The 26625-nt window shown below is 50.7% G+C and overlaps 8 protein-coding genes across 8 annotated transcripts; 4 read left to right on the top strand and 4 right to left on the bottom strand.

Annotated features, from left to right (window-relative positions):
• Positions 1-2: 2 nt before the first annotated feature.
• On the bottom strand, positions 3-2340 carry TrAFT101_004213 (uncharacterized protein). Its single transcript, XM_066127096.1, has one exon. The coding sequence runs from the start codon at positions 1474-1476 to the stop codon at positions 292-294; it is 1185 nt and encodes a 394-aa protein (XP_065983205.1). The 5' UTR covers positions 1477-2340; the 3' UTR covers positions 3-291.
• On the top strand, positions 2341-4659 carry SPB4 (ATP-dependent rRNA helicase spb4). The gene is made up of 2 exons (XM_024901634.2): positions 2341-2820; positions 2893-4659. The coding sequence occupies exons 1-2, from the start codon at positions 2647-2649 to the stop codon at positions 4597-4599; spliced, it is 1881 nt and encodes a 626-aa protein (XP_024766004.1). The 5' UTR covers positions 2341-2646; the 3' UTR covers positions 4600-4659.
• Positions 4660-5270: 611 nt separating this feature from the next.
• Positions 5271-8460, top strand: TrAFT101_004211 (uncharacterized protein). Its single transcript, XM_024907244.2, has 15 exons — positions 5271-5405; positions 5565-5630; positions 5731-5841; positions 5991-6007; positions 6094-6135; positions 6200-6346; positions 6406-6920; positions 7027-7043; positions 7107-7202; positions 7266-7351; positions 7409-7451; positions 7528-7605; positions 7673-7700; positions 7770-8136; positions 8193-8460. The coding sequence occupies exons 1-15, from the start codon at positions 5382-5384 to the stop codon at positions 8218-8220; spliced, it is 1665 nt and encodes a 554-aa protein (XP_024766005.1). The 5' UTR covers positions 5271-5381; the 3' UTR covers positions 8221-8460.
• Positions 8461-8635: 175 nt separating this feature from the next.
• On the top strand, positions 8636-12134 carry TrAFT101_004210 (uncharacterized protein). Its single transcript, XM_024903089.2, has 2 exons — positions 8636-9113; positions 9173-12134. Exon 2 carries the CDS (start codon positions 9939-9941, stop codon positions 11466-11468), a length of 1530 nt encoding a protein of 509 aa, XP_024766006.1. The 5' UTR covers positions 8636-9113; positions 9173-9938; the 3' UTR covers positions 11469-12134.
• On the bottom strand, positions 11998-17201 carry TrAFT101_004209 (uncharacterized protein). The gene is made up of 11 exons (XM_066127095.1): positions 16673-17201; positions 16555-16584; positions 16376-16448; positions 16173-16244; positions 15381-16102; positions 14542-15310; positions 14015-14485; positions 13693-13922; positions 13485-13632; positions 13000-13420; positions 11998-12945 (listed from the first exon to the last, which is right to left on the bottom strand). The coding sequence occupies exons 1-11, from the start codon at positions 16733-16735 to the stop codon at positions 12708-12710; spliced, it is 3237 nt and encodes a 1078-aa protein (XP_065983204.1). The 5' UTR covers positions 16736-17201; the 3' UTR covers positions 11998-12707.
• A 784-nt stretch (positions 17202-17985) lies between these two features.
• Positions 17986-19544, bottom strand: TrAFT101_004208 (uncharacterized protein; the record flags this gene model as incomplete). The annotated part of the gene is made up of 4 exons (XM_024907245.2): positions 17986-18072; positions 18148-18506; positions 18572-19197; positions 19252-19544. The coding sequence occupies 4 exons, from the start codon at positions 19542-19544 to the stop codon at positions 17986-17988; spliced, it is 1365 nt and encodes a 454-aa protein (XP_024766008.1).
• Positions 19545-20107: 563 nt separating this feature from the next.
• Positions 20108-22640, bottom strand: TrAFT101_004207 (uncharacterized protein; the record flags this gene model as incomplete). The annotated part of the gene is made up of 4 exons (XM_024910461.2): positions 20108-20287; positions 20349-21772; positions 21832-22441; positions 22497-22640. The coding sequence occupies 4 exons, from the start codon at positions 22638-22640 to the stop codon at positions 20108-20110; spliced, it is 2358 nt and encodes a 785-aa protein (XP_024766009.1).
• A 606-nt stretch (positions 22641-23246) lies between these two features.
• Positions 23247-26610, top strand: PRP43 (DEAH-box ATP-dependent RNA helicase prp43). Its single transcript, XM_024898998.2, has 3 exons — positions 23247-23606; positions 23700-25569; positions 25651-26610. The coding sequence occupies exons 1-3, from the start codon at positions 23302-23304 to the stop codon at positions 25768-25770; spliced, it is 2295 nt and encodes a 764-aa protein (XP_024766010.1). The 5' UTR covers positions 23247-23301; the 3' UTR covers positions 25771-26610.
• The last annotated feature ends 15 nt before the right edge of the window (positions 26611-26625 follow it).

Raw genomic sequence — 26625 nt, 5'->3', positions numbered from 1 at the left:
ATTGATGCTCTTGAATATGTTGGATTAGGTGTCTATCTACTCTATCTTAAGTGCCCAGCAGCTGTAAATCAATCTACCTGCTCAGCGTAGCCGGCTAGTGAACATTTGGAAACCAAGTATCAAAGACCCAGACCGTCGTAATATAGAACAAATACCTTACAAGTGGAGAATGTGTTGCGCTATATAATAGCAAGGAAAGATATAAGCATACATGTGTAATATTATAAAGAAAAAAAAAATGAACAGTGGTTAAAAAAAAAGAACAAGAACCGCCTTCTATACAGTATGTACCTAGCCAAACAGTTTAAGGAATCCCCAAATGCCGAGTCCGCTAAGCACTGGGATCGTCAGGTTGTCGTCCCATCCGAAGAGGTCAGCCACTTCACTGGCTGAAGCGACGAAGCCAGACCAGACGCTCATGATGCCAAGGGCAACAGGGCCAGAGACAGAGGTCAAGCTCTCTGGCAGGCCAACTGCCTCTGTCAGTGCTCGTGGCAGAGAGAGAGTACCGGTAAACATGAAGTTCTCGTCGCCGGGCATAGGTCCGATGGTGGGGACGAGCCATCCGTACCAGAGGTAGGAAGTGGCCACGCCAACAATGAAGGCGGCCAGCGATCCGGCGAGAGACTTGCCGCGGCGCAGTCTCGGGGTATATTTTCCCCAGAGTCGGCCGAATGTGCTGGCGGCTGTATCGCACCAGCTGAGCAGCAGGACGCCTATGACGCCAACGTCCTTGGGGAAGAAGTAGAGAGTGATCCAGGCGCCGAGGAGGTAGAAAATGACGCCGTTCCAGCCTGCGTACTCGCTTTCTCTCATAAGGGCGCCGAGTACCTTGACGTAGAGCCGGTTGAAGGATGCGTATCGGTGCCGCAGCCAGTCAACCGTTGTGATTGGGATCAGCGCGCTCATCAGATATGGCGGCACGGCGCTGGTCTGGGTGCCGGAGCTGTAGAGCCAGACGACGAAGAAGCCGATGGAGACGTGGAGGACCTTGCGCGGGACCTCGTGCTTGTGCACAAACGTCCGCCAGTGTCGATGGATTGGGATAAGGCCGAGAGGACTGGGACTCCGGCTGAAGTCGCGCCAGCTCCATCCCGTCGGTGTCGCAGGCAGAGGAGGCGCCAAGTGGCCGTTCGTGGTGGCCAGTCTGGTGGCCGTAGCGGTCGCCATGATGCCGTCCAACTCGGGCTTTTGCGATGTTGAAGCCTTGGACGTCTTGGGTGTCATGCGAGGGACGCCGCGCGAGTCGATGGGGGAGCGGCTTCTTGTACGGGATCTCCGGATCCCGGAAGCACTGTCGAAGCCCTCCTCGTCGCTCAGCTCCTCCACCGCCTGCTGCGTCGGGGCCTTTCTTCGACTCCGGGTCATTGGGCCCACGTAATCCTGCACGTCTCGTTCTGACGGTGTCGGGCTCGGCGAGATGATGCGAGGCATGTCCGGGACGTGGCGGGCGCCTGACTGGCGACGGAGCGACATGGTGAAGGTCGCTGGAGGCAGGGCAGGGCAGTAAACAGCACCTACGACGAGGCGGCGCAGCGATTCAAAGCCCGAGGGCCACAGGGACCAGCGGTGTTGCGCGTCGTCTCTGTCCCTGCGCGAGAGGCGCGGTGCGGTGACGCTGCTGTGGCTGCTGCTGCTTCTGCTGCGGCTTCTGTCGCTTCTGTCGTCGCTGGTGCTGCACGGGCTGAAAAGCTCAAACAGATTGCGGCCGCTGCTGTGCGATGACGAGGGGCTGACAGGGGACAGGTTGACGGGGCGAGTTGGGGTCTCCAGGATGAATGATGGTTTTAGCAGCGATGCGGTAGAGGCCAGGTCCTCTGCCACATAGTGCGCTCGAAAGATTAGAAAAGAGGAGGGAGGGGGAAAGAAGTGAGGTGGGCTTAGAGATCAATTCTTTTGATTCGTCGTTAGAGCAAAGAGATAGTTGATCAGGCGATATGCCCTGTGTTTCGTGTCGTCGTCGGCGAAGCGTTAGGTCGTTTTTTTACATTCGTACATGAAGAGCTATAGCGGTCCTATCAAGGCGAATTTTTTTCTCCCTCCCCCGTCATGCATGCAGCCTCACCAAAAGAGTACTGCCACACAAAGTCACTTCGGCTGTGTCGTGTGCGTTTTTCTTCGGACGTGGCGCCGCCGCTTTGCTAGGCAAAGTTGTCAACCAGGCAACATGTGACCCGCCAATCTGATCAATTTAGTGCTAGAAAGAGAGAATTTGCGCCATGCACCAAACGTCATCCGGGGTCCTTCTTTGTTGGGGCCGCGATTTGCCTTTTTTTCTTTTTGTTGGACTTTCACGTGCCGATTCTGGTCGTCTGTCGCGCCTTGTCTTTTTTTTTTTTTGGCCGGCAAGGCGGTTTTCGGAGCCGCAGAAGTCCGCTGTCTAACTTTCGCTTGGATGAAAATTTCCCTGCATGGCCAGATGCGCGGCTTGCCGCTAACGGTTAGGCAGATCAAGGTTTTGCCGCCATGCCATCCACGTCGCTCTAGATTTGGCCTGTTGCGGAGCGCCAAGATTTTAAAGCTTGGACATGTCTTCACGTGATGATAAGATAAGATGTCGAAATAATTTCTTAGACGGCCTCGATTATATCGACGATAGCCGTGGTGATGTAGCGTTGGCAAGCATTTTCAGCAAATTCAGGTATCATGGCTCCTGGAAAAGTCGCTGTCAAGAGGGATCCTAGGGCTTGGGGTGGCTTAACGCCTCCATTGGCAGAATGGATCCTTGACGCCGTATCTAGCATGGGTTTTAAGCAGATGACACCAGTGCAAGCTGCGACTCTGCCTCAGTTTCTGGGGAACAAAGACGTGGTAGTTGAGGTGGGTTTACTGGCATTTTCCGTTTCCTCTCTGCGCAATTCTCTTATACTAACTCAATTGACTGCATCATAGGCTGTGACTGGTAGTGGAAAAACATTAGCCTTCTTAATTCCCATTGTTCAACGACTATTGCGCCTCGGGGAGCCCACAAAGAAGCACCATGTCAGCGCAATCGTCATCTCGCCCACCAGAGAGCTCGCCGCTCAGATCCATACAGTCCTCCTCTCCCTCCTCGAGTTCCATGCGCCATCTGCCGAGATACTACCACACCTGAAAGGCGAAGATAAGAGACCTAGCACTAATGTGCCTGTCATCGTTCCCCAGCTGCTGGTCGGAGGAACCACCACACCCGCGCAAGATCTCAGCTACTTTGTCCGACACAGCCCGAATCTTCTTATATCCTCCCCAGGCCGTCTCGTAGAGCTGCTAGCATCACCCCATGTTCACATCGACCAGTCCTTCGAAGCCCTTGTCCTCGACGAGGCTGATCGACTGCTTGATCTCGGCTTCAAGCAGGATCTCCAAACGATACTTTCACATCTTCCTAAGCAGAGACGAACGGGTCTGTTCAGTGCAAGTGTTAGTGAAGCTGTTGGCGAAATCATTCGAGTTGGATTACGAAATCCGGTAAAGATCGAAGTCAAGGTGAAAATGAAGGATGGCGGAATCGTCGAAGACAGAAAGATTCCTGCAAGTCTTCAGATGTCATACCTGGTTACTCCGGCTAGCCAGAAGCTGCCAGCCTTAGCGCAGCTGCTGGAGCGCCTGCCTATACGGCCCCAAAAGAGTATTGTCTTTCTATCTACTTGCGCCGCTGTAGACTACTTTCAACACACTCTTCCTCAGATATTGCCTGAAGGATTTTCGCTGGTACCTTTACATGGCAAGCATCCGGCTAAAGTGCGCGAAAAGAACTTTGGCCGCTTTCTATCCTCGGTATCTCCTACAATTTTGTTGACAACAGATTTGGCAGCTCGTGGTTTGGATATCCCACAGGTTGATTTGGTTGTTCAGATTGATGCCCCATCCGACCCCAAAGTATTCATACATAGAAGTGGAAGAGCTGGTCGTGCAGGCAGAAAAGGTCTGGCTGTGGTTATGTTACACCCAGGGCACGAGGAAGACTATGCCAGATTTCTGGAGATTCGCCAAACCCCGATCACACCATTATTAAAACCTTCAATCTCTGTGACAGAAGATGAAGCCCGAGATACGACATCAAAGTTCCGGAAACTCCTTCAGTCAGACAGAGCGATCCACGACAAAGCACAGAAAGCTTTCGTTAGCTGGGTACGAAGTTACGGGGCACACCAAGCTACATCCATTTTCAGAGTCAGTGATTTGGATTGGGCGGATCTTGGAAACGCATGGGGGCTGCTTCGCCTGCCTAGGATGCCCGAGTTGAGATCATGGGACGGAGATAAGATGCTGGGGGTTGAAATGGACTGGGACGAATTTGCTTATAAGGACAAGGCACGGGAGCAGGCCAGACGAGAGGCTATGGCAGCTGATAAGAGCGGAGAGACAGCGAAGAAGGCGGCCGATGCCAAGCGGAAGAGGAAGAACAACGAGGCATGGAGCGGAAAGCAAGAGCAGGAAGAGCACCGGACCGAGAGACGAGAGAAGCGGCACAAGAAGTCAGAGGCTAAAAGGCTGTCAACGATGACGGATGATGAGAAGGTCAAGCAAGCCGAGCTGGACGAGCTGATTCGGAAAGTCAGGGAAGAGAATATGGCAAAAGCGGCAAAGGAGGACGATGAGTTTGAAGGATTTGATTAGAGTATGTAGTAGCGATATCATATTTTTATTAATACATGCATCCTATGACGGGACTTGCCACGTCAACAGTAACCTAGACACCTTTTGCATTTCTTTCTTTTACCTTTCTGTTCATGTTCCAGGTCTCTTGAGATGGTGCGTACAAGCAACCCTGATCCTATCTATATGCGCTATCTCGTAGTCTATAATTTCGTGTTATCCAGCCGTCTGTGGAGACCGTTTCTACTAACGCCGGTTGAGCATAGATATAGGCAGCTACGGATATATCGGCAGCGTAAACTTATTTCTCTACTATAATTGCATCTAGCAGACATCCAATCCGCCTCCTGAGGCCAAGTAAAAACAAATATTGCCTCCCATGGTCCTGTGGCGACTTAAGGCAGAGTCACTTTTATGCTGAGTAATGCAGCTTATAGCGAACCCCCGAGAAAATAGAGTGGCTGCCATTGATAGTGGTCGATATAGCGGTATCAGAGCGCCATGCTGACTGCGGATAGTGTGGAGAGCCTACTAGGTACCTATGCTAGCACTTGCAGAGTACTTGCAACAGTAGGGGCTTGATGTAATAGCGCAGGTACTCCTACTAAGGCGGTTGGAACGTGGGGTGGGCGCGAACTTTCCTTTGGTCGGCTTTTTTTCTCCAATGCTCATGCGCTGCATTGAATTTTTTTTTCTCTTTTGGAATTTCGATCAACCATCCACGCTTCACTGCGGAGGTTCTTCCAAACGAAGGGAATACAACGTTGAATCCCTAGCCAAGACGCAGTGTCCATTGTAGCACCATGTGTGGTGTCTCGGCCATATTGGTAAGTTTTTTTCTCGAGCCCCGACCCCGGAGCCCCGATGAAACTCTACCACTTAGAAAGCTGCATACACCGCAAGACGACAATGCAGAAAAGACCATGCTGGAGACACACCGAGACGAACAACGAGATGCAACCATGCTAACGACTTTGAATTGATAGTTGGGTGACTCCAAAGCCACTACGGCTGCGGTCGACCTACACGAATCCTTATATTTCCTACAACATGTTAGTTACTCGCTCAGCCGCCATCCCGACCCTTTCTTCCTCGATCGATCGAGCAACTTCGTCCCAGTATGCCTTCAGAGAATGCTAATATTAGTAACAGCGCGGTCAAGATGCCGCTGGTATTGCCGTGTGCCAGGGCGGAAGAGTCTATCAATGCAAAGGAAATGGAATGGCCGCAAAGGTGTTTGACGAGGGAAAGCGTACAGTCGATGTAAGTGCCTAGGCTCCATATCTTTTTACACGACTGTCTCCGGCAAATGTGTTGTTTGTCTGTAGCAAAATTATGAAGCTTCTGCTTCTACTTTTTGTGTATCCTTTATATCACGTTGGAAAGGCGAATGCTAATTCATGGACTACAAGCTCCCCGGCTTCATGGGGTAAGCTGCACTCCTTGCACCAAAATTGGTTTCGATATACCTCGAAACCTGCGAAATATACCATTGTACTAACTGCTCTGAATTAGAATTTCCCATCTTCGGTACCCGACTGCGGGCACCGCGTCCGCGTATGCTCGTCTCCTAATCTCTGCGTGGAAGCTCCCAGACAAGACGCTAACTAAATATTTGCAGGTCCGAAGCGCAACCATTCTTCGTTAATGCCCCGTACGGCCTGTCCATGAGCGTCAACGGAAATCTGGTAAACACACCGGAGCTGGTTAGATTCTTGGACTGTGAGGCTCGAAGACATGTGAATACCGACTCAGACTCAGAACTCTTGTTGGTCAAACTCCTCTTTTACGCTTTAGTTCAATCTTTTGACTTACTCTGTTACCTAGGCTCAATATCTTTGCCCATGGCCTCAGCGAAATTGGCAAGGTCCGAGCGAACGTCGAGGATGTCTTCACCGCGCTACAGGAAGTGTATAAGAGATGCCACGGCGCCTTCGCTTGTACTGCCATGATTGCCGGCTTTGGAATCTTGGGCTTCCGCGATGAAAACGGCATCAGGCCACTTTGCCTGGGATCCCGACCCTCCGAAACGCTTGAAGGTGCTATGGATTATTTCATGGCTTCGGAATCTATTGCCCTGACCCAACTTGGATTCAAGAACATTGTCGACATATTGCCAGGACAGGCCGTTTTCATTCCGAAAGGAGGAAGCCCCCAGTTCCATCAAGTCGTGGAGAGGAAATCATACACGCCCGACCTGTTCGAATTCATCTATTTTTCGAGACCGGACAGCACTATTGATGGAATGTCTGTCCACCATAGCCGACAGAACATGGGTTTCAAGCTGGCAAAGAGGATGAGACAAGTGTTGGGAGAAGAGGAGATTCGTAACATTGATGTTGGTAAGTGATAAAATGGTCCCAGCCACTTTGTAGACTGTTTGAACAAGCTTTCTTCCCTTTTATGTTTCGCGTATGGGTATGGTTGCTAACTTGGATTATTGTATAGTCATCCCGATCCCGGAGGCAAGTACTTTTCGCTGTCACAGTTTTGACGATGCGCCATCGTTGACTAACTTTCCCCGATAGACGAGTAACACAGCTGCTGCTACGCTGGCTAAAGAGCTGGACAAGCCATTTTCCAATGCCTGGATCAAGAACCGATACGTATACCGTACATTCATTGTTCGTTTCCGCCTCTATACCGCTGCGGATTATAGATGACTGACATCTTCCTTTCAACAACAGGTCCCTGGCCAAAAAGCACGACAAAAGAGTGTTCGCCGGAAACTCTCGCCTATTGCGTCCGAATTCAAAGACAAAATCGTTTGCATGTATGAATGAACCTTAATCTACTTCCTGTGACATAATTCTCTAACTAGATATAATAGGGTCGATGATAGTATCGTGCGCGGAACTACTTCTCGCGAGATTGTATGTCATCCCATCTCAACTTATTTCAAGAACACGATGTATAAGCGAGCACAAAGCTAACTGATTTATTTTTCAGGTTCAAATGGCCAGGGAATGCCAGGCGAAGAAGATTATCATCGTGTCTTGCTGTCCAGAGATCACTCATCCTCACGTCGTAAGTGCGCCGAGTTCGGGCTTCTCAGTAGAACTTGTGCTAACATTTTGTCTTCTTTCTTTTGTAGTACGGAATTGATCTTGCCGATCCAGCTCGTAAGCGCAGTCCCAAACATATGCTTTTTTTCAGCTTAACATATCAGACTAACATACTTCACTCTCAAGAACTCCTCGCACACGGTAGGACGCTACAAGAGATGACCGACCTCATCCAATGCGACACTTTGGTTTTCCAAACGCTTGAGGATTTGAAAGATGCTTGTTTAGAAGCGAAAGACGACAAGAGCGAAGTTCATGACTTTGAAGTTGGTGTCTTTTGCGGCCAATACAAGACCCCGGTGCCCGACGACTATTTCCCGCATGCGAATGGGGTTGATGGGAACAAGAAGAGGAAGAGCGCGGCTATTACAGAAGTAGGAGGAGATTCAGACGCTGTTTTGGTTGCGAGCAGCGGCCCTGTGAACGTGAAGCTCCCCCGCAGGTCGATGGATGAGGCTGTCCCCAAGGGTCCGGAGTATCGGGAAGATGTCAGGTACGCTGATGCTAACAATCCCTTGATTCTGCTATTAGAGGCTAATGACTTTACAGTATTTATAACTTTGCAAGCAGGTCTTAGGATGGGCCATTTTCATGAGAAGGAAGCGAGGCGGATATTTTGCGGATGAAATATAGATTTAAGTGGTTCCCATATGTTAAAAGACTTCCACAAAGCTGTATCAGGATTGGCAAGAAAAAAAAGGCATAGAATCATAAGCTTCTTAATTTAATATGTCAACAAAGCAATTAGAGAATCGAGGTGCCAGCGCGATGCGCACTTGTTCAAGGGAGATTGAGTACACACACATTTACACACATGCAAGACAGCTACGGCTGTCTCAAAGGCATCGCCGGAACAATACGCGTATTTCCCAGAGCTAGCTCGCTGTATTTTCTGCTAGTGCGAAATAGTCATGCTGCCATATGATCTGTATCTTCCACTAAGAATAGACGACCCACGCCCGATCTCTGGTAACCCAACGCCTAAATGCTTCGTACCATCAACCCCTCTCGAGTGCAATGTGGCGGAGCATATCGTATAAATACTGCGAGTTTCCCAGCATTGGACGTTTCGCCAGACCTGTCTGCTTGATTTCGTCCCCTTTTCTCTTATCAACTCGGTGCCCGTCACGATGCGGAGTTTTACGGAGACTTGATGTCCACAGAGCGAATTTATACTGCGACGCACACCCGCCACTCCGCTCGATGACGTGGCTCCATCTCTGGACCAAGATGCAGGCTCCCAGTTTTCTCCAGGCTGCCCGAAATTGTGGAATTATGATCCCAACTGCCGGATACCGAGGCCGCTGAGCGACAATTGACTACGGGGCCCGATTTATCAATTTATCGGTGCACATTCGAGCCATTTGCTTTGCGTCTCTCCGGGTTGGGCATCTCTTGTCCAAGTAGGCATGCGTGCAGTCTTTTTTTTTTTTTTTTTTTTTTTGCTTTGCGACACATCACTCTTGCAGGGTATATTCTGTGCTTTGATGTTACCTAACACAGTACCTGGCACTGACTTGTCCATGCAGCTCAGCCTGTTCTCGGTATCGGGTGCTTTTGGCCAATCATGGCTCCGTGACGCACGGCTGACTCGGGGGTTTGTTATACGTGTTTAGTATTTACCCCATACAGCAGCAGCAACTATATCATTCATTGCCCTAGACAATTGCCGGGAGACTGGCTGGGTCCACCGCATCTGCGCCGCATGGACGCGATTCAAAACTTGAAGATTGCTCCGTTATAGCACTGGATGCGGCAGCTTTTCTCAGTCAGCGGCAGCAGAGCCAGGACGTCGGACACGGACTTTTATAAGGCGCGACGATCTGTCAAATCCGGCCCCTCTCGTATTCGGACTTTGGCCCTTTCGGCTCCGCTCCCGAGGGCCTGTGGCGGAGCAAACGCCTGTGCGGCAGCTACGGCAGCCACGGCCACTTACAGCGAGAAAAGTACAGCCCAGGTACCGCCGATAGGAACGGTGCGTGCGACCAGTACCCAGGCAGTACATGCCGCCGGGGCGCCTGTCATCTTGCGGCTGCGGTGGCCCTGACGGTCCCCTAGGCCTGCCAGTGCACGGCAGGGTGCTGTATTGGTGTGCTAACCTTACCTTACTTCAGCTCGGGCTGAGCAGAGACAACCACAACACCACTCAGACACAAACACACCCAGAGCATCCGGGCCTCTGGGTCCGAAACACCTGCTCTTCCCTCTTCTTCCCTTCTCCATCGTCCCTGTACTCGTCTTTTATTTTTTTCCCCTCCCGTCTTTGCCATAGATAGAGCACAGCCCGCCGCCCCGATGACCATGACAATGCACCACCAGCTCAACGGGAGCTCCGGTTCAAACGGCGTCGTCAAGACTCGACGCTCGCACCGCAAATCCAGGAACGGCTGCAGCGAGTGCAAGCGACGGCACATTCGATGCGACGAGCGGCGTCCAGCCTGCACCAACTGCACCATTGCTGAGCGCGCATGCTCGTTTCCGCCCTCTCGCCAGAACCAGCTGTCGCCCCTACCGCAGCCGCCGCTGCCGCACAGCCCGGCCGATTCGCATCTCAGCCGCAAGTCGCAGCATTCGCCATCATCCTGCGAACCGGATCACCCGGGACCGTGGCCGGTCTATGGCCATGAGCCATCGTCAACTTCTCCAGAGTCTGTCCTCAGCGCCGGCCGCGGCAGGTTCGTGCCGGCGCCCACCACAGGGCCGCAGACGCTGCCGTCCTTTACCGAGTCCTTCACCAACACGGCATACAACCCGCCTGTTCCTCCGGCGTCGCTCTTCACGGCCGAGCACCTGATGCTCTTCCACCATGTCTCCGATGCAATGGGCGACTGCATCTTGGCCCGCGGCCAGATCAAGATCGTCCTGGACGTTGCCGTGAAGCATCTGATCGATGCGCCCTATCTGATGGACCAGCTGCTGGCCTTGTCGGCGCTGCACGTGTCCCTCACCACCAAGCCGGGCGAGAACCCTCTACTCGGGACTGCTGTGTCTTTCCGCCATCAGGCTACCGAGCTGCAGACGCGTGCTCTGTCATCCTTCGCCCGCATCGCTTCCCTTGTTCCCGCCGATGATACGGCCACCTGCGTCCCGCGGTTCCTGTTTGCCAGTCTGCTGAGCAACCAAGTTCTGGCTGAGACGTTATTGCAGCATCAGCCACAGCCTCCTCCCTACCACCACGATGTTATGGGAGTCCACGGTGGAGGAAACGGTGGCAGCAATGGCAGTGGCGGCAGCGTCGTCAGCTTCCACGGCTTCGTCGAGCGAATGGTTGAGTGTATCCACCTGCATCGGGGCATCCTTGCCCAAATCCGCCCAACATGGGATTATCTTATGCAGTCTGAGCTATATCCTTTGCTACGAATCACGCATGACGCCAACATAGCAGCAATATCTCTCAAGTCCGGCACAGAGTGTGTCTTTCTCCGCCAGATGATCGCATCGACGCCATCCTCCGCAGCGTCCCTCTATAGAGACGTCTCACCCCGCCTTGACCAAACCAGCGCCGACGCTTGCCGAATCGCCATTGATTCGCTTCAGTGGGCATTTGACATGCACCGAGCTCTGCCCGAACAGGACGTCCCTCATGCCCCTTCTGCCTTCATCGTCACGGTGGAGGCCGAGTACGTAGATCTCCTACGGCAGCTTCTGCCCGAAGCATTGGTGATTCTGGCGTACTTGGGCGTGTTGATACATCGCTGCCGTCGCTTCTGGACGTTTGGCAATGCAGGCGCAAACCTGATCCGAGCCATTGCCGGATACCTAGGCTCCCACTGGCGCGAATCGCTGGCGTGGCCTCTAAAAGTGATTGAAGAAGAGACTGACTGAAGGAAAAAAAAAAGAAAAGAGAAGATAAGAAGAATGAAGTAACGAGATAGAAGGAGAGAATTTTGACTGCGAAAGATGAAAGGAAGACTTTTTTTCTTTCTCGTGCAATAAGCATATTACATGTAAGAAAGAGGAAGAAGCAGAAGCAGAAGAAGAATGATGCACTGTATGCTGTCTTTTATATATGCATTGCCAGATAATCTGCTTTTTTGATTTTTTTTTTTTTTTTCCTTTGTTATAGCAAAGAATGGAGGAGAAAACCGATACAGGCAAAAGGGATATACGGGAAATTTTTTTTATTATGAACTCCGAGAGGAGAAGAGAAAAGGGGCATATGAGCATGCGTCAATGTTCTTCTTCTTTTTCTTTTTTTGTATATTAGTTACTATCTTTTACAAAGTTTCTAACATGGGCATTTTTTACGGAGTGGACTTGGGTGTATGAGAGGGGTGGCAAAGGGCAGTTATGATGACATACAAGATCGATGAACTGGTTGAGCATTATTGGCATAACTACATGTAGCTTTTTTCTACAGTCAACGTTGGTTGTTACTATTCATCTCTTGTCTCTTTCTCTCCCATTTGAAAAATCAGGATGACGGATGTGTAAAAAAAGAATTATTTATTCATAATCTGTCCTACTGACGAGTACGCAGCAATCCACGACTTTCTTCTGCACCCAAATCTATGTCCTCCCCTCATAGTATGGAAAAAAATCCTACATTTCATAACAGAATTGTCTTTGTCATCTTCATCCTTTCTTCCTCTCTCTGAGTTCCTTCTTTCACTTCCCCTTGAAACCTTTTTTTGTCCCTCGTGTCCCTCACACGACCAAGAGATCTTCCCATTTTCTACACGACCAGCCCTCTCATGCTTGACATGCTTTTTTTTTTCTGCTTTTGCTCAACTGCCAGACAGAATCGACAGAATCTCAAACGGTAGAGAAAAAGAGAATCTGGCATCCTACCTTGGCGATGGGTTAATAAATGTCAAGGCATAAATGGGACCATGCGACTCTATCGTTTTTTTGGTATCAATACAAAAGAAAATCGGCGCCAAGAACCCTCGCTGTCGATTGAAGCCAAGGCTAGGCTTGAAGCACGCGGATGGATGGCTTATTTCACAGTCCGTAGAGCTCCCACCCATCTAGAGCTCCATACTGTACCTCTGTCTTCTCTGAGCCTAGCGAGGTTTCGGCATCCCGTTTTGGCGCAACTTCCGCACGAAGCTCTTGCGCAAGTCAAAGCTCTTCGTCATCCAGATCTGATGGCTTCACAAGACCTCCGACCTTTTGTCGCCTTTCCATATCTGCAGCTCGGGCATCGCGCTCCAGTTGCTCCTTCTCGACAATAAACAGCTCGGCGTTATCTCCCGCGAACTCTTTCAGAGAAATTAAAAAGTCACGGAGGTTGAGTCGGAACTTGTCATACTGTGTGTTCAGTGTGAACAGTCCCTCGACGAAGCTGGCGATTTGGGCCCTATATGTAGTTGTAAGCATCAAGTTGAGTTAGAAAGAAAGGATCATGACTTACGCTTGAAGGTTAGGGAATGCATTCTGTAATAGAGTAGCAACAGAGGCAGACAGGTACTCTCGGTTGCCAGTTCCAGCCTGGGCCTGGTCCGGTGTGTAGATGGGTCCTTGAATCTTCGGTGGTGTGCCATCAGCCGGGTGGATGAAGTAGAAGAGTTTCATCAGCAGCATAGACTGCGTCTTGAAACCCGCCTTGTGGTCGCTGTCCGTCACAACGAAGAGCACATCCTGCAGGATAGTAACAAAAAAGCGCTGGAAGAAGGCATTGGCGGTATTAGGATCCGTCTTTTCAGCAATGTTGGTGATCAGCTCCAAGCACATGTTAAGACCGGCAGCTTCGACGTCTCTGTTGTCGTGCTTGAAGGCCCATGAGCAAGAGTCGATTACAAACTTGAACTGGTTGTTGTCAAGTTTGAGTAGAGCTATATTACCAGTCAGTTTCTGTTTATTCAATATCCTCGTATTGTGAACGCGTCCTCGACTTACCTGGGAAACAGTGCAGGTTGATAGCTCGCAACAAGTTGAAGAACTCGACACGATGCTCCGGGAATTCTGAAAAGTCCTTGTTGATCATCTCCAGAGTGCACTCAAAGACATTTTCCATGATTGTAGGAACTTGATCTTCCATCAACGCCTGTTGCAACGTTAGTTTACATTAAAAAAAAGTAGAGTTCATAACAATGTGATCACATACAGCAAGCTTCGTAATAATGGTTGACATGGCTTTCAAAACTTCTGCGTCACGGGCTCCTGGCACATTTCGGTTGTAGTCGACAAGGACTGAATCCAACAAGGGGGGCACCATCTGAGCTCGGACAGCCTGAAGATCTTCGGCCTTCTCAACATAAGTCTCAATCAACTTGAGAATCTCCTTCTTGATCGTACGCAGACCGCGAACCTTGGGCATCTTGGTGGCCAGGTCACCTATAATACATGTCAGTGCCCAATTGATTCATAAGGGGAAGGAGAAGAGCGTTGGATAGAAAGTAAGTAGAGAGGAAACATTGGAAACATACCATCTCGCGCGACGGCCTCTGAGATCAACGAGCTTGTGGCACGGTACATCTGCAGCATGTCGTGATAGATTCGACCAATCTGTGGGTAAAAGTAAGAGCCGGTGGAAGAGCATGCCGAAACGTTGGTCTTCATGATGTTTCCGATAACCTTGATGGTCTCAGCATCTTGCAAAATCGCAGAATTCATGTTGGCCTGCTTAATGATTTCGCTCCAAGCAGCATTGGGAATGTTCATTAGTTCAGCCAAGAGCCTCTCCTGCTGATTCTTGTTGCCTTGAGCAGCAACCATGTATCCGCAGGCCTCATAGAATGTATGGACTTGCTGGGGGGTAAGATCGCAGGTAATCTTGCCCATATTTCGTACAATCTCTTCAATAAAGGGCTCCGTCTCACTGGGCTGAAGTGCGACGAAGTGTCGTCGGCATTGCCTAGCAATCTTAATGAATGTATCGCAAGCCATATCCTGAACACCTGCTCATTGGGTAAGCACGTGGTAGCGAGACGAAGTCGTTAAGGGGGATACATACCTTCGTGTGACTCGTGCATGAACTCAAAGAGCTTGTTGACAACCGTCTTAAGGAATTTCCAGTGAGCCTTGAGGAAACGGGGATACTGTCCAACAATATACATGATGTTACTGGCGACGACAGCTTTATTATCTTTGCCCCGCTTCATTTCGGTAAGGCCTAGAAGATCCTTAATAACCGTGACAAGGAATCGCTTCTCTGTCTCTTCATTCATGGCGAGGGAGATGGAGCCGATGGCCCAGCAAAGGACGTTGCAGTTGTGCCATGACCATTCGGAACCGTCTACTTGGCGGGCCAACTTCTCAGTCATGATGTTCTCGGTATCAACCACGTCCAGATGTGTAAGGTAAACCAAGCATTCTCTGATGGTCTTGTAGAGCTGCACAGTATCACCCTCCTTGACAAACTCGCGAACAATTTCTCCCTCGTCGTTTTCCACAATCAAGACTTCCTCAGGACGAACCATCTTCTCGATCATGACAACTCGCAGGTTGGAGAGGACTTCGTTGTATTTGTGCTTTCGGAGAGGGTAATTCATCAAAAGACTCGGGTTCGGAGCTCCGCTTCCAGACATGCCACCTCCCACAGCGAGTAAAGGATTGAGATCGGTAATGGGAAGCTGCTGCATCTCCTCGTAAAGCTCTTGGACAAGCTTCAACCAGTAGTCCAGGCAGATCTTGAAAACTTCTCGGTCGTCGATTTGCGATATTCTAACAAGATAGTAATGGCCGTGAATAAGGTAATCTCTATTGGGAAGGTTTTCAATAAGCTATCAAAGAGTAATTAGTAAAAAAGCGCGTCAAGAAGTAGGGCTAGATGGAGAGTCAAAAAAATCTTACATTAAGATGCATGCCGAAAAAGTTGCAAAGGAATAGAGCAAGATTCTGGACAAATTCTTGGTCCTTGGAGTTGCTACTCGGGTAGGTAGCCTTGAGGTCGAGCGAGACCGGGATAATGTCAGCAATTGTAGTCAGAACCTCAGTAAACATCTTAACCAGCTGTTCGTCGTATGAGTTGGGTTGTCCAGGCCCACCGGTCTGAAGACCACCAATCTCTGTGAGGCACTGAAGCGTGACGTTTCGAAACTCCGGGACGGACAGGAATCGGGTTCGTAAAGTGTCGATAAGGGGTGTTTCGAAGATGTAGCCCAGAGGGATCCAGTTGCAGAAGCGGAGCAACGTCTCGAGTGTGGCCTTGATGAGGCTTGGCTGGTTGGCAGAGTTGAGAACCTCTTGGCAGAGCGTGAAAATCTGAGAGAACTCAGCACACATGGTCTGCTTCAGGTTCCTCGTCTTGGTGGATGTCATTTGCTCCGCTGAGTAATCGAACACCTCTTCGGACAGCAAGCGCAGAATGATCATGTTGTTCTCGCAGATCGAAAGGCTGGAATGGCAAGAAGAAATGATTTCGTTGATGAACGTAGGCCAGTTGTGTGGCCATTCTTGCTTAAGGATCGAGACAAGCACGAGATTGAGCTTGTTCAGGAGGGTCTTTTGGGCCCGCAGAGTCTCTTCGCTATTGGAGCACTGGATAATGAACTGGACGATGAAGTTTCGAATACCTAAATATAGTGAAGCCAAGATATTAGCAACGCCAGCTGCGTGACTAGCAGCTTGCAGCAAGAGGCTTACCTTGGCACTGCTCCCGAGGCAAAACTTTCCATCTTGTCATAATAACATTGTCGAGAACTTGTAAACCCAGGTCTTTTTTTCGGTCCAAAAACGTTAGCAAAAGGAAGGGGAAAAAGGATTTTGTGCCGCCAAAGCTAGCTTGGATTGGTAGTTACGCCATGAACGTGGGTGGGTAGAGGAGAGGCAGAGGAGGGGTCACGTACACTTCGTCTGGGGATACTGCGCGTCGGATAGAATCTTGTCGACCATGAGCCAGGCATCGGGATCTTCCTTGAACTGCAGTTGACAAAATAATTAGCAAGATTGTTCTGGCTTGCGGCCTGGTGCCATAGCACAGAGATCGGTTGCCGTGGAGAAGACGAAGACGCGGAGGAGGATTTACCTGGTTCAAGGCGGCTTGAGCTGCTTTTTGCTATACATGGAGCAAACACGAAAAGAAAGGGTCAGCTTCAATACAGTCCTGCCATAAGAAGAAATTCCAACAAGCCAGGTGAGCGTACCTGCTCGCCGCGACCTTCGTAAAAGGCCCGGACCGTGCTGTCGAGCTCCTCAATGGTAGGCATGGTGGGCAGACCAGCGAGCGAGGGGGGGCTGTTTCTAAGGCGGGGGAGGGAATCGAGATCACCAAATCGAAATCCGGTCGACGACGCAGCGCACAAAGTGGCGGCTGTGCGGTGCGTCGGTGGCGTATGTCGGGAGTTTCTCTCTGCGATCTCTTGGAGGCGAAGGAGAAGGAGAAACTCGGGCAACAGCGAAAAAGAAGAGCGCGCGGGTCGTGGAAGAAAAGAAAAATGCAAGGAAGTGAGGGAGAGTGAAAAGGCGGGCGGCGCGGTGGGGAGACGAGGTTAAAGAAAACAAGTAGCAGCGGAGCCTTTTTTTTCGCTGCTTGCTGGAGCGGGAAATGAGCTAGAGCCGCGTGGTTGCTGCAGTGGAGAGGGCGGAGGCTTTCAGGCGGTTCGATGCCTGGAAGCTGGCTGGAGCAGTAATTGTCAGCAGGGCCGCACAGTCGCACAGCGCCTACAGCAGCGAGCTACAGCAAGTCGATGCCTGAGTCCAAGACACCAATGTCGGCAGCAAGCATGGCGGGGCTGAACGCTGCGCTGGTCTAATCCCTCCATCGCTGTTTTGTCAGCCCGTCCTGGCCACTCCTCGCTCTTCCTTTGATTGATTTTAACCGCCCAACCCAACTTCAGCTTCAGCTCGCCTCTAAGGCCATGGTAACAGGTACCTACGTTGCTGGCCGGAGATATTGCATCGAGCCGCCCTGGGCAACCAATCCTTGCTACGCAATCGCTATCGCTAGGCCGGACTTAGCGCTATCATGACGTTACCATCCGAGGTCATGTAGCAGTACTTTACTGTGTGATGTGATATGACAGCCTTGTCTTCCAACCTCAATGCTCCCCCCACCTGATTCAATGCGAGGCGCAAGCCCAAAGTCTAGGTGAACAAGCGCTGCCGCAGGCAAGTGACTTCATTCGCCGAGCTTAGGTAGTTCATAGATAACTGGGCGCCTAATTCTGAAGTGAGGAGCCCAGAAGCAGGCATGAGCATCAGGTTCACCTCGCATATACAAAGGAAGTGAAGTCGCGTATTATTAATGAGAACGCGCTTGTTTGGCTAAGGGTGTCATAACCTTATGATTTGCAAAATAGCTAGCACTCCTATCTCGTCTAGGAACACCACCAACGCCACTCATCCTTTTAGACTGTAGTTTTCGTCCATCCTCCATACTTACTTCTTATGCTTTAGCTTTTGAAACATCCCGTCCATCCCTCCATTATAAATTCCAGCGCCACCGCCCTCCAGCATCCTAAGCCTTGGCTGTATATCCACACTCCGCCAAGCTGGTCTTCAGGGCTTCAAGAGCATTGTCGATATCCGTCCGCGTTGGGTCCGTCTATAGTGTGAAATTGTCAGCACTTTTATGATCATCGTCTCATCATCGTCAAGCGAATAAGCTAGAGTCACTTACAACTGAGACACCCATGTGTCCAAACCGAATGTACTTGGTCGCAATCTCCTTGTGCAGGCCACCTGCGAAAATGACGCCCTTGCTGGCCAGCTTAGGCAGAACATTTGCAATCTGAACGCCATCGGGCAAATAAATGGCCGTCATGGCTGAAGACTGATCTTCGGGCTTGGTTGCAACAATTTTCAAGCCAAGGTCGGCAACCGCCTTCTTTACCTTGTTAGACACTTCCTTGTGCCTCTGAAAGCGTTCCGACAATGGACGGGCTAGAATTTGCTTCAAGGCAGTATTTAGAGCGTGTACAAGCTGCGGTGATGGGGTGGCAAAGTATGAGGGCTTCTTAGCCTCGTAGTTTTGCATAACTAGAAGAAGATTCAACATTAGCATCGGCTGAAATTTGCAATGGATATGAATCTGGGTTACATACTGGGTGTCCAGTTCTTGAACGAAGCAAAATAAGATCCTGGAGGAGTCTTTCTGTTCTTAAAGACCTCCATCGCGCGTCCGCTGAACATCGAAATCGACAAGCCGGCAGGGCAGCCAATAGCCTTCTGAGGAGCCGTGATAACACCGTCCAGATCCCAGTCATCAAATGCAATTTCTTCGCAAGCAACACTGCAAACACCGTCCACGATAACCAACGTCTCCGGAGAAACCTTTCTCACAGCCTGGACAATGCTCTTGAGGTCGCTGACAACGCCGGTGGAAGTGTCGACATGGGTGACGGTAACAATCTTATACTTCTTCTCCGAAAGGGCCTTCTCGATTTCCGGCACCTGGGGTCGTCCGCCAACTGGCCCCTCCAGCTTGGTAGGCTTGGCCCCATACGTAGTCAAGCAGTCGGCGAAGCTGTCACCAAAGTAGCCGGTACTCAACACCAAGGCATCCTCACCGGCCTCGATCAAATTGGCAGCTACCAAGTCCCAGCCCAATGTACCGGAGCCGCTGATGACGAAAGGCTGGGAAGCAGGGTTGGTGGTCTGGAAGAGCGGGCGAAGCAGGCTCAAGGTCTCGCCGAAGGTGTTCACGAAGGCAGGGCCGACATGGCTTTCGCTATTATCCCAATTAGCATGCAGTAAACTCGGGCCAAGAAACGGTGACATTTACCTGAAGTGGCTCATTGACTGGAGGACGGCATCATCGAATTCAATGGGCCCAGGGATGAGCAGTGCTGGGTGTGAAGCTTGTGTTGACATTGCGGCTAGTTGGCGCCTCTGGGCTGAAACTTGGCGGGGTCTGCGGGTAGATGCGAGAGACTCGGTGCTTGAACAAGGCGAAGATGAAGACAATGAGGAAGACAAAGATAAATATGTCCTGGGTCTGGGGATGGAGGGGTAATAGCTGGACAGCAACGCGGTTTTGCGGGGCATCCCCCCAAGAGCCGATCGGACAGAGGCCATGGCTCCGCGCCGAATTTCTATCCCCACTTCCACGCAGCAAGGCCGAGGGGCTGAATAAAGGAAGAAAAGCAAGACGCCAATGAGCGGTTCCAGAGACACAAATCACCAGGGGTTGGAAAGGAGTCCCGGTACAAGTACGTGCTTGTATATCACATATGCGGCGCTTGCGCTTGAGCGATTGCCCGATTGCCGGTACCGGTGCCGGGTCAACCGCCTTCCCCGCCGTGGAACGCGGCGAGGCCCGGAGGTGCTTCGGGGTCCATTGGAAGGCGTGTAAGCTACGTTATGATGCTGATAGCATCAACATATTGCCAAAAAAACACTCGCCCGGCATGTCTCAGTGCACTTGAGCCTAAGTTCGCCATCAAATAAGCAGGAAACATTCTCCCGAGCATGCAGCTCTAGACCGATTTCGGATTTTTTTCAGCGTTGAATTTGCGAGTAAATCGGCTACATTTTTAACCGCCGTCAGAGACAAGCCCAGTTTTCTAGGCCTAGATTGCCGCAATCTTGAGGCTACAGAATGCCGCAACTATGCGGCCCAGCGACTAGCTAGCCGTGATCTACATCAGGCAGGCTATCTTGCGGCTGCTACAGATATCCGAAGATGCCACCTTAACACGTGCAGAGGGTCCAACCCATGTCCACGCCTCCACGAGCCATTCGTACCAGACCTTGGTGTCATCGGTCTGCCTCCACATGCTTACTTCTAGCTCAGTATCCGCAGGGAAGTAAAGGGGTTGCTATTACCTATGTTAGGAGATGCTCGTTTCTCAAATGACCGATTCGAAGAGCAAAACTCACCTTCAGTGGGAAGAAGATAGGGAACCAAGACACCATGTCTTTGCTCTTCTCGTCAATTCGCTCCGGGTGAATGCTAATCTCACACTTTTTGCCCTTGTTCGGGCCTGACTTCCGCTCATACAAGGTGGATTCAAAATATCCTGCTAATCCATGGGTCACTCCACGAGTTCGAGCAACAAATGTCAAATGGCAGAATCTAGAGTTGTGGTCGTTCGCTCCTGCAGCACCTGCCATGGATCCTCCTGTGCCGCCGACAACTCCTCCGGAACGTCGCGCTACAACAGCATCGAGTGTGGATTCAGGAATGGGGTGTGAAAACTCCCATGCTTCCTGAAATCTCGGGTGGCCTGGTACCTTCTGAGCCACAAAGTCCAGTGAAAACAGGCTCACCACCCAAGGGGTGTCGAATGCGGTGGCATCCGTCTGAGCCCTTGAGTAAATATCTGCGTAAAGCTTTGGTGTGGCGATGGGGCTCAGGTGCGCTGTGTAAGACTGCGGAATGGAGATGCCGTGAGGCTTTGCCAGAACATGCTGAATACCGTCCAAGCATTCGGGAGAAAGTTCGTTATCGCCAAAGGAGCCGAGTAGCTCAGAAATGAGGATATCGATCTTACCATAAACTGGTCCAGTCTCAGGTGAATTCGACAACAATGGGCCTTTCCATGCTCTCATGTCCGTCTTAACGACATTGACTTTGCCGCCCCATTTCTGGGCATTTTGCCGGAGGAGGTATACATATGCGTTAGGGTTCTTTTCAAGAGCCCAGACTTCCACTTTGGAACCAGTAGATTCCGCGGCTTGGATAGCTTTGGTCACTATAGGGCCACGGCCAGAGCCGGCAACTGCCATTACGATAACACCAGGCTTAGATGTGGGGAGGTTAAGCTCGTTCCATTCTTTCAGGGCCTCAGCTATGGCCAGCTCATACTGGTCGTATTTGATGGCATCATTTTCGAACACCTCGTAGGTTGCTGATTCGAGATTGTCTGACAGCGGCTGCAACGGCGACTGTAGCCAATCTTGGAAGTTGGTAAGAATAGGAGTCTCTAAGACTGAAAATGGAGCCTGTTGCGTTTCCAACCACCGCAAGTACTCGCAGTAGACGTTAGAATCGGTAGACACGCGAAATGCGGGTCTACTGGCTTCCTCTAAGCTGGGGAAATCAGCCTCTGACAAAGGCAGCTTTTCATCCTTGCCATCCGTAATGTGTCGCACATCAGGGCCAACGTCGCAGAGCAGAAGCCACGGAGCATTCTTCAAGCGCATGTAGGCGAAAATCATATCCTGGTGATTTCTGGTGAGACTGGGATAGCCTGCCTTGTTTTTCTGGAAGACCTCAGGGCCGAGAGTCAAGTAGTGGAGGGGTTCACAGAACCAGCGGTTTTGCAGATCTTTCTCTGGCATAACTTTCGGCACCTTCAACGCTATGGGGGTGAGAGTCAGCAAGAAGCAAAGAACGAGAAAGAAGTGGTTGTCTGCATACCAACAAGAAGCCTAGGGTTGTATTTGCAAACCGACCTGATTTGATTCCAGGAATCCCAGCTGGTAAAGATATCAATGTCGCCTCCAACAGTCTTCGAATCCTCCTGTCCATTCAACGAGGAGAGTGTCTCGTTCTGGGCTCCAGCGAGCGGCTCGCGATACATGGGAATATGGATCAAAACAGATATGGAGGGCGCAATAGTCAAGACCTCCTGAATAGCCCTAGAGTATTGCGCAAGGCCTTGGTTTCCTCCGTCCTTGGACGCATCGCGGTCTGGTCCAGTAATGATGATGCTCTTCACGCCGCACCAGCTGGCATAGTTTACTTCCAGGTTCAGCACTTGGCGAGAGATGTTGGCAATGACAGGGTCATTTGAGCAAAGGTCGATCCAGGGGCTTGTGTATGCAACATAAGTATTCACTGCCTGAGAAGGGAACATGCTGGTATCCTCCGGGGTGAGGGGAAGAAGGATAGGGTCAGCGCGGCTCGCCGTAGCGATGCTGGTCCCCTTCTCGCCATTTGCCTTGAGAGTTGCCAGATGGTCCGATACAACCTTGAAGACTCTAGATTTAAAGTTACTGTTAGTGATGGGCGTAGTAGCCACAGAAAACTGAAACTCGGTTAGTATTCAGGAATAGCCCATGCGGTACCATCAGCTCACTTGCATCTTGATTCAGCAGGTATCCATATTGCAGCTCTGACAGCGGTGTTTCTCTTTTAGAGTCATGGTACCCAAGAGTAAAGATGGGCCGATTCTCCCGGTAGTCTGCCTGGAGCGAAAAGCCGCCGGCATCTGATTCTGTTGCCATTTCTTGAACGAAAGTTATGCAGGAAGCCTGGATGCTTCACCTGGAAGATTCTATCTGGCTGGTGAGGTAGAGTCTTGGAGTCGCTTTTATCTACACAATAAAAAGTATATATATATTCGATAAGTGGCCCGTAATATACAGGAGATAGCCAGATGACTCTCTTCGTTTCGTGAGTGGGCAGCAATGCTCAGCCCCCTCTTACCTGAATTTCAAAACAGGTTATTTGCTGTCAGTGCTTTTCTCAGTGGGAGAAACAGGGCAGTGTCGCTACAGTGCGCAATGTCTGCACATGCTCACTACTGCTGTTAGTGACCAGCTGCCTAAGAATGTATGACTTGTCGGAATAAAGCCGTATTTTCTCATAATAATAGAAGATACTTGTTCAAAAACAATGCTAAATAGTAGTATGTTTGTTCCAGAATATATTCAGACTATTGATACTCTGCCTTTGCAATTTTTTCGTAAACGCCAGAAGGAAACAATGACTTCGACGCTTACAGTGCAAATAGCACCATACGATGCACCGTAAGAGACTAATCGTTATCGATAAGAGTAATTCTACCAGTCCCGCCAAAATTTTCTAGACCAACCGCGACTGACAGATATTGATACAGCGCCAACCAATCTTTTTTCCGTTGCGCGGCAGCCCACCATCGTCACCATGGCGGACAGAGCAGTGAAACGAGCGAGCTCCGACTACGAGGAGGCTTCCAACAAGAAGTCCAAGACCGACGGAAAGCCTAATCCGTACCTGGCTCACATGTACGAGGAGGAGAACAATGGCTGGGGCTCTGGCGAGCCGGCGGCCAATTCGCCTTTGGCCGGCATGAAGCGCCGCGAGACCACTGCGCAACAGGCATCCAAGGCTGAAGATTCGGACTCGAACCCGTTCACAGGCCGTGAGCATTCGCAAAAGTACTTTCAAATTTTGCAAACACGCCGAGACCTCCCCGTCCACAAGCAAAGGTATGTGTTGTCACGTGGGATTCACCGCATCGCTCTCGCTCCCCTTCCCCATACTATCATGGGCGAATTGCTCACTTTTACTTTCGCCATTAGGCAAGAATTCCTCGACAAGTACCACTCGACCCAGATCCTCGTCTTCGTCGGTGAGACTGGTTCCGGAAAGACCACTCAGATCCCCCAGTACGTCGTATACGACGAACTCCCGCATCTCAATGGCAAGCTTATTGCCTGTACGCAGCCACGTCGAGTCGCCGCCATGTCGGTGGCCCAGCGTGTAGCCGACGAGATGGACGTCTCGCTCGGAGAGGAAGTCGGTTATAGCATCCGTTTCGAGGACAAGACATCGCAAAAGACCATGCTGAAGTATATGACGGATGGTATGCTTCTACGTGAGGCCATGCACGACCACGAGATGTCTCGATATAGCTGCATCATTCTCGACGAGGCCCACGAGAGAACCTTGGCTACGGATATCCTCATGGCCCTACTCAAGCAGATTGCTGAGAGGCGTCCTGATCTCAAAATCATCATCATGTCTGCTACGCTCGATGCTCAAAAGTTTCAAAAGTACTTCAACGACGCTCCACTCCTGGCTGTTCCTGGACGAACTCACCCTGTCGAAATCTTCTACACACCCGAGCCAGAGAAGGATTACGTCGAGGCTGCAATCAGGACTGTTCTTCAGATCCACGCATCAGAACCTGAAGGCGATATCCTCCTTTTCCTCACAGGTGAAGACGAAATTGAGGATGCCTGTCGAAAGATTGGCCTCGAGGCTGAGGAGCTGACGCGAGAAGTGGATGCCGGCCCGCTGGCGGTTTATCCTCTATATGGCACGCTGCCACCTCACCAGCAACAGCGCATCTTTGACAAGGCACCCGGCCCGCTGAAGAAGGGAGGACGACCTGGCCGAAAAGTTATCGTTTCAACCAACATTGCTGAAACCAGTTTGACTATTGACGGTATCGTCTACGTCGTCGACCCTGGCTTCAGCAAGCAGAAGATTTACAATCCCCGAATCAGAGTCGAGTCTCTGTTGGTTTCGCCCATCTCTAAGGCCTCGGCACAGCAGCGTGCTGGTCGTGCCGGTCGTACAAAGCCTGGTAAATGCTTCAGACTTTACACTGAAAAGGCATTTAAGAAGGAGCTCATCGAGCAGACTTATCCTGAAATTTTGCGATCTAACTTGGCCAACACCGTTCTAGAGCTGAAGAAGCTCGGCGTTGAGGATCTTGTTCACTTCGACCTCATGGACCCTCCCGCCCCAGAGACCATGATGCGTGCCCTGGAAGAGCTCAACTATCTTGCCTGTCTCGACGATGACGGTGAGCTGACCACTCTCGGCAGTCTGGCGTCCGAGTTTCCCCTGGACCCCGCCTTGGCTGTCATGCTCATCTCCTCGCCGGAGTTTTATTGCTCGAATGAGATTCTCTCCATCACTTCCCTCTTGTCAGTCCCCCAGATCTTTGTCCGACCCGCCAATAGCCGTAAGCGTGCAGATGAGATGAAGGCACACTTCGCTCACCCCGACGGTGACCACCTAACACTACTCAATGCCTACCACGCCTTCAAGGGTCAGGAGACTGCGGATCCCAGCTACGCCAAGCAGTGGTGCCACGAGCACTTCCTGTCCTTCCGCCACCTTTCCAGCGCAGACAGCGTTCGTGCCCAACTGAAGCGGATCATGGAGACGCACGGCCTCGACCTAGTCTCGACGCCATTCGAGGACAAGAATTACTACACCAACATCCGGAGGGCCATGCTGGCCGGCTTTTTCATGCAGGTCGCCATGAAGGAGAGCTCTGGCAAGGTTTACCGCACCGTGAAGGACGAGCAGGCCGTCATGATTCATCCCTCAACTGTGCTTCGCACAGAGTACGACTGGGTTCTGTACAACGAATTCGTCCTTACCTCCAAGCAATACATCCGCACTTGCACAGGCATCCGGCCAGAATGGTTATTGGTGAGTTTTCTAAGCATTACACTCCACCCTTTTGCATAAAAAATAAAATAAAAAGTGAGGCGAGACGCTAACTTGTTATAGGAAATTGCACCTGTATACTTCAACCTTGACACCTTTGAGGACGGCGACATCAGGCGGTCATTAGTCCGGGCCGCAGAGAAGAAAAGGAGAAAAGAGGCCATGAAAAAGGCTGGTCGGTGAGCGGGCATGCAAAAAATAAAAAAGAAGATGACATTTATCTGAGACATGGCGCTTGCTGCTTGCATATAATCAAACTGCCAAGATTGGCTCAGACCTTGTCGCGTGCCATCATGGAGACCAGCTCAGCTTTGATGACAGAGCCTCTCTCGCTCCCTCTCTTTTTGCCCCTCTTCTCATGCATGCATCTTTCCTTGCGGCTGATTCGAAATAGACCTGCCAAGGCCTTTACTGGGCAGTTGGGGTCTAAAAATCTCGAATGGCTCCACTATCCCTGGCTCGAAAGATTACTACCACAGAAGAACAAAATAGTATACATAGACGATACATGCACGCAGCTGTCAAATAGCCAGTTGCCGCCTTCACAAGTGCCACGAATTTCGGTTTCTTTTTTAGAATGTTCAGCTGAGGGAGGGAGAAATGGGCTTTTACTCTGTCAGGGCTGGTGAGGAGGCATTGCATTAGTAGCTGCCTTGCTTTTTGGCGTCACTTTATTTGTTGGACCAGTTAGAATCTAGACGCAGACTTGTTTGCTTTTTTTATTTTTTATTTTTGGTACAGCTCAGCGTATGAGTAGGATTCTCAGCTGCTGCAATATAGAATGTTTTGGGAGATAGCTTGATATTCCCTACACTGCACTGCACACCTCCTTCTTTTTTGCCCAGGTGCATGTGTACTCGTCTTCATCCCTCACAGCTGAAAAGGGCAAAAGATAGGAAAAGAAACGGGGGGAATGTGTGTAAGCAAGAGGAGGTGGATAGTGTACCAAATAGGTTCTCAGACGCATTCTTCTATCCCCTCCGCAACCAATAGACGACTCTAGTTAAGATAGGGCAGGCCGCTTAGGTGAGAAGCTTT

The sequence above is a fragment of the Trichoderma asperellum genome, chromosome 2 (genome assembly GCF_020647865.1).
Source record: "Trichoderma asperellum chromosome 2, complete sequence".
NCBI classification, from domain to species: domain Eukaryota; kingdom Fungi; phylum Ascomycota; class Sordariomycetes; order Hypocreales; family Hypocreaceae; genus Trichoderma; species Trichoderma asperellum.
This window is presented reverse-complemented; position numbering and strand designations above follow the sequence as displayed.

Coding starts and splice junctions, on each gene's coding strand:
- TrAFT101_004209 (XM_066127095.1), bottom strand. CDS start 16,735: ATGCCTACCATTGAGGAGCTCGACAGCACGGTCCGGGCCTTTTACGAA. Junction 13,923..14,014: donor AGAGGCCGTCGCGCGAGATG/GTATGTTTCCAA, acceptor CATGTATTATAG/GTGACCTGGCCACCAAGATG. Junction 13,421..13,484: donor CAACCTGCACTGTTTCCCAG/GTAAGTCGAGGA, acceptor CTGGTAATATAG/CTCTACTCAAACTTGACAAC.
- SPB4 (XM_024901634.2), top strand. CDS start 2,647: ATGGCTCCTGGAAAAGTCGCTGTCAAGAGGGATCCTAGGGCTTGGGGT. Junction 2,821..2,892: donor ACAAAGACGTGGTAGTTGAG/GTGGGTTTACTG, acceptor ACTGCATCATAG/GCTGTGACTGGTAGTGGAAA.
- TrAFT101_004210 (XM_024903089.2), top strand. CDS start 9,939: ATGACCATGACAATGCACCACCAGCTCAACGGGAGCTCCGGTTCAAAC.
- PRP43 (XM_024898998.2), top strand. CDS start 23,302: ATGGCGGACAGAGCAGTGAAACGAGCGAGCTCCGACTACGAGGAGGCT. Junction 23,607..23,699: donor CTCCCCGTCCACAAGCAAAG/GTATGTGTTGTC, acceptor TTTCGCCATTAG/GCAAGAATTCCTCGACAAGT. Junction 25,570..25,650: donor TCCGGCCAGAATGGTTATTG/GTGAGTTTTCTA, acceptor AACTTGTTATAG/GAAATTGCACCTGTATACTT.
- TrAFT101_004211 (XM_024907244.2), top strand. CDS start 5,382: ATGTGTGGTGTCTCGGCCATATTG. Junction 5,631..5,730: donor CCTTATATTTCCTACAACAT/GTTAGTTACTCG, acceptor TATTAGTAACAG/CGCGGTCAAGATGCCGCTGG. Junction 7,452..7,527: donor GAACTACTTCTCGCGAGATT/GTATGTCATCCC, acceptor TTTATTTTTCAG/GTTCAAATGGCCAGGGAATG.
- TrAFT101_004213 (XM_066127096.1), bottom strand. CDS start 1,476: ATGTCGCTCCGTCGCCAGTCAGGCGCCCGCCACGTCCCGGACATGCCT.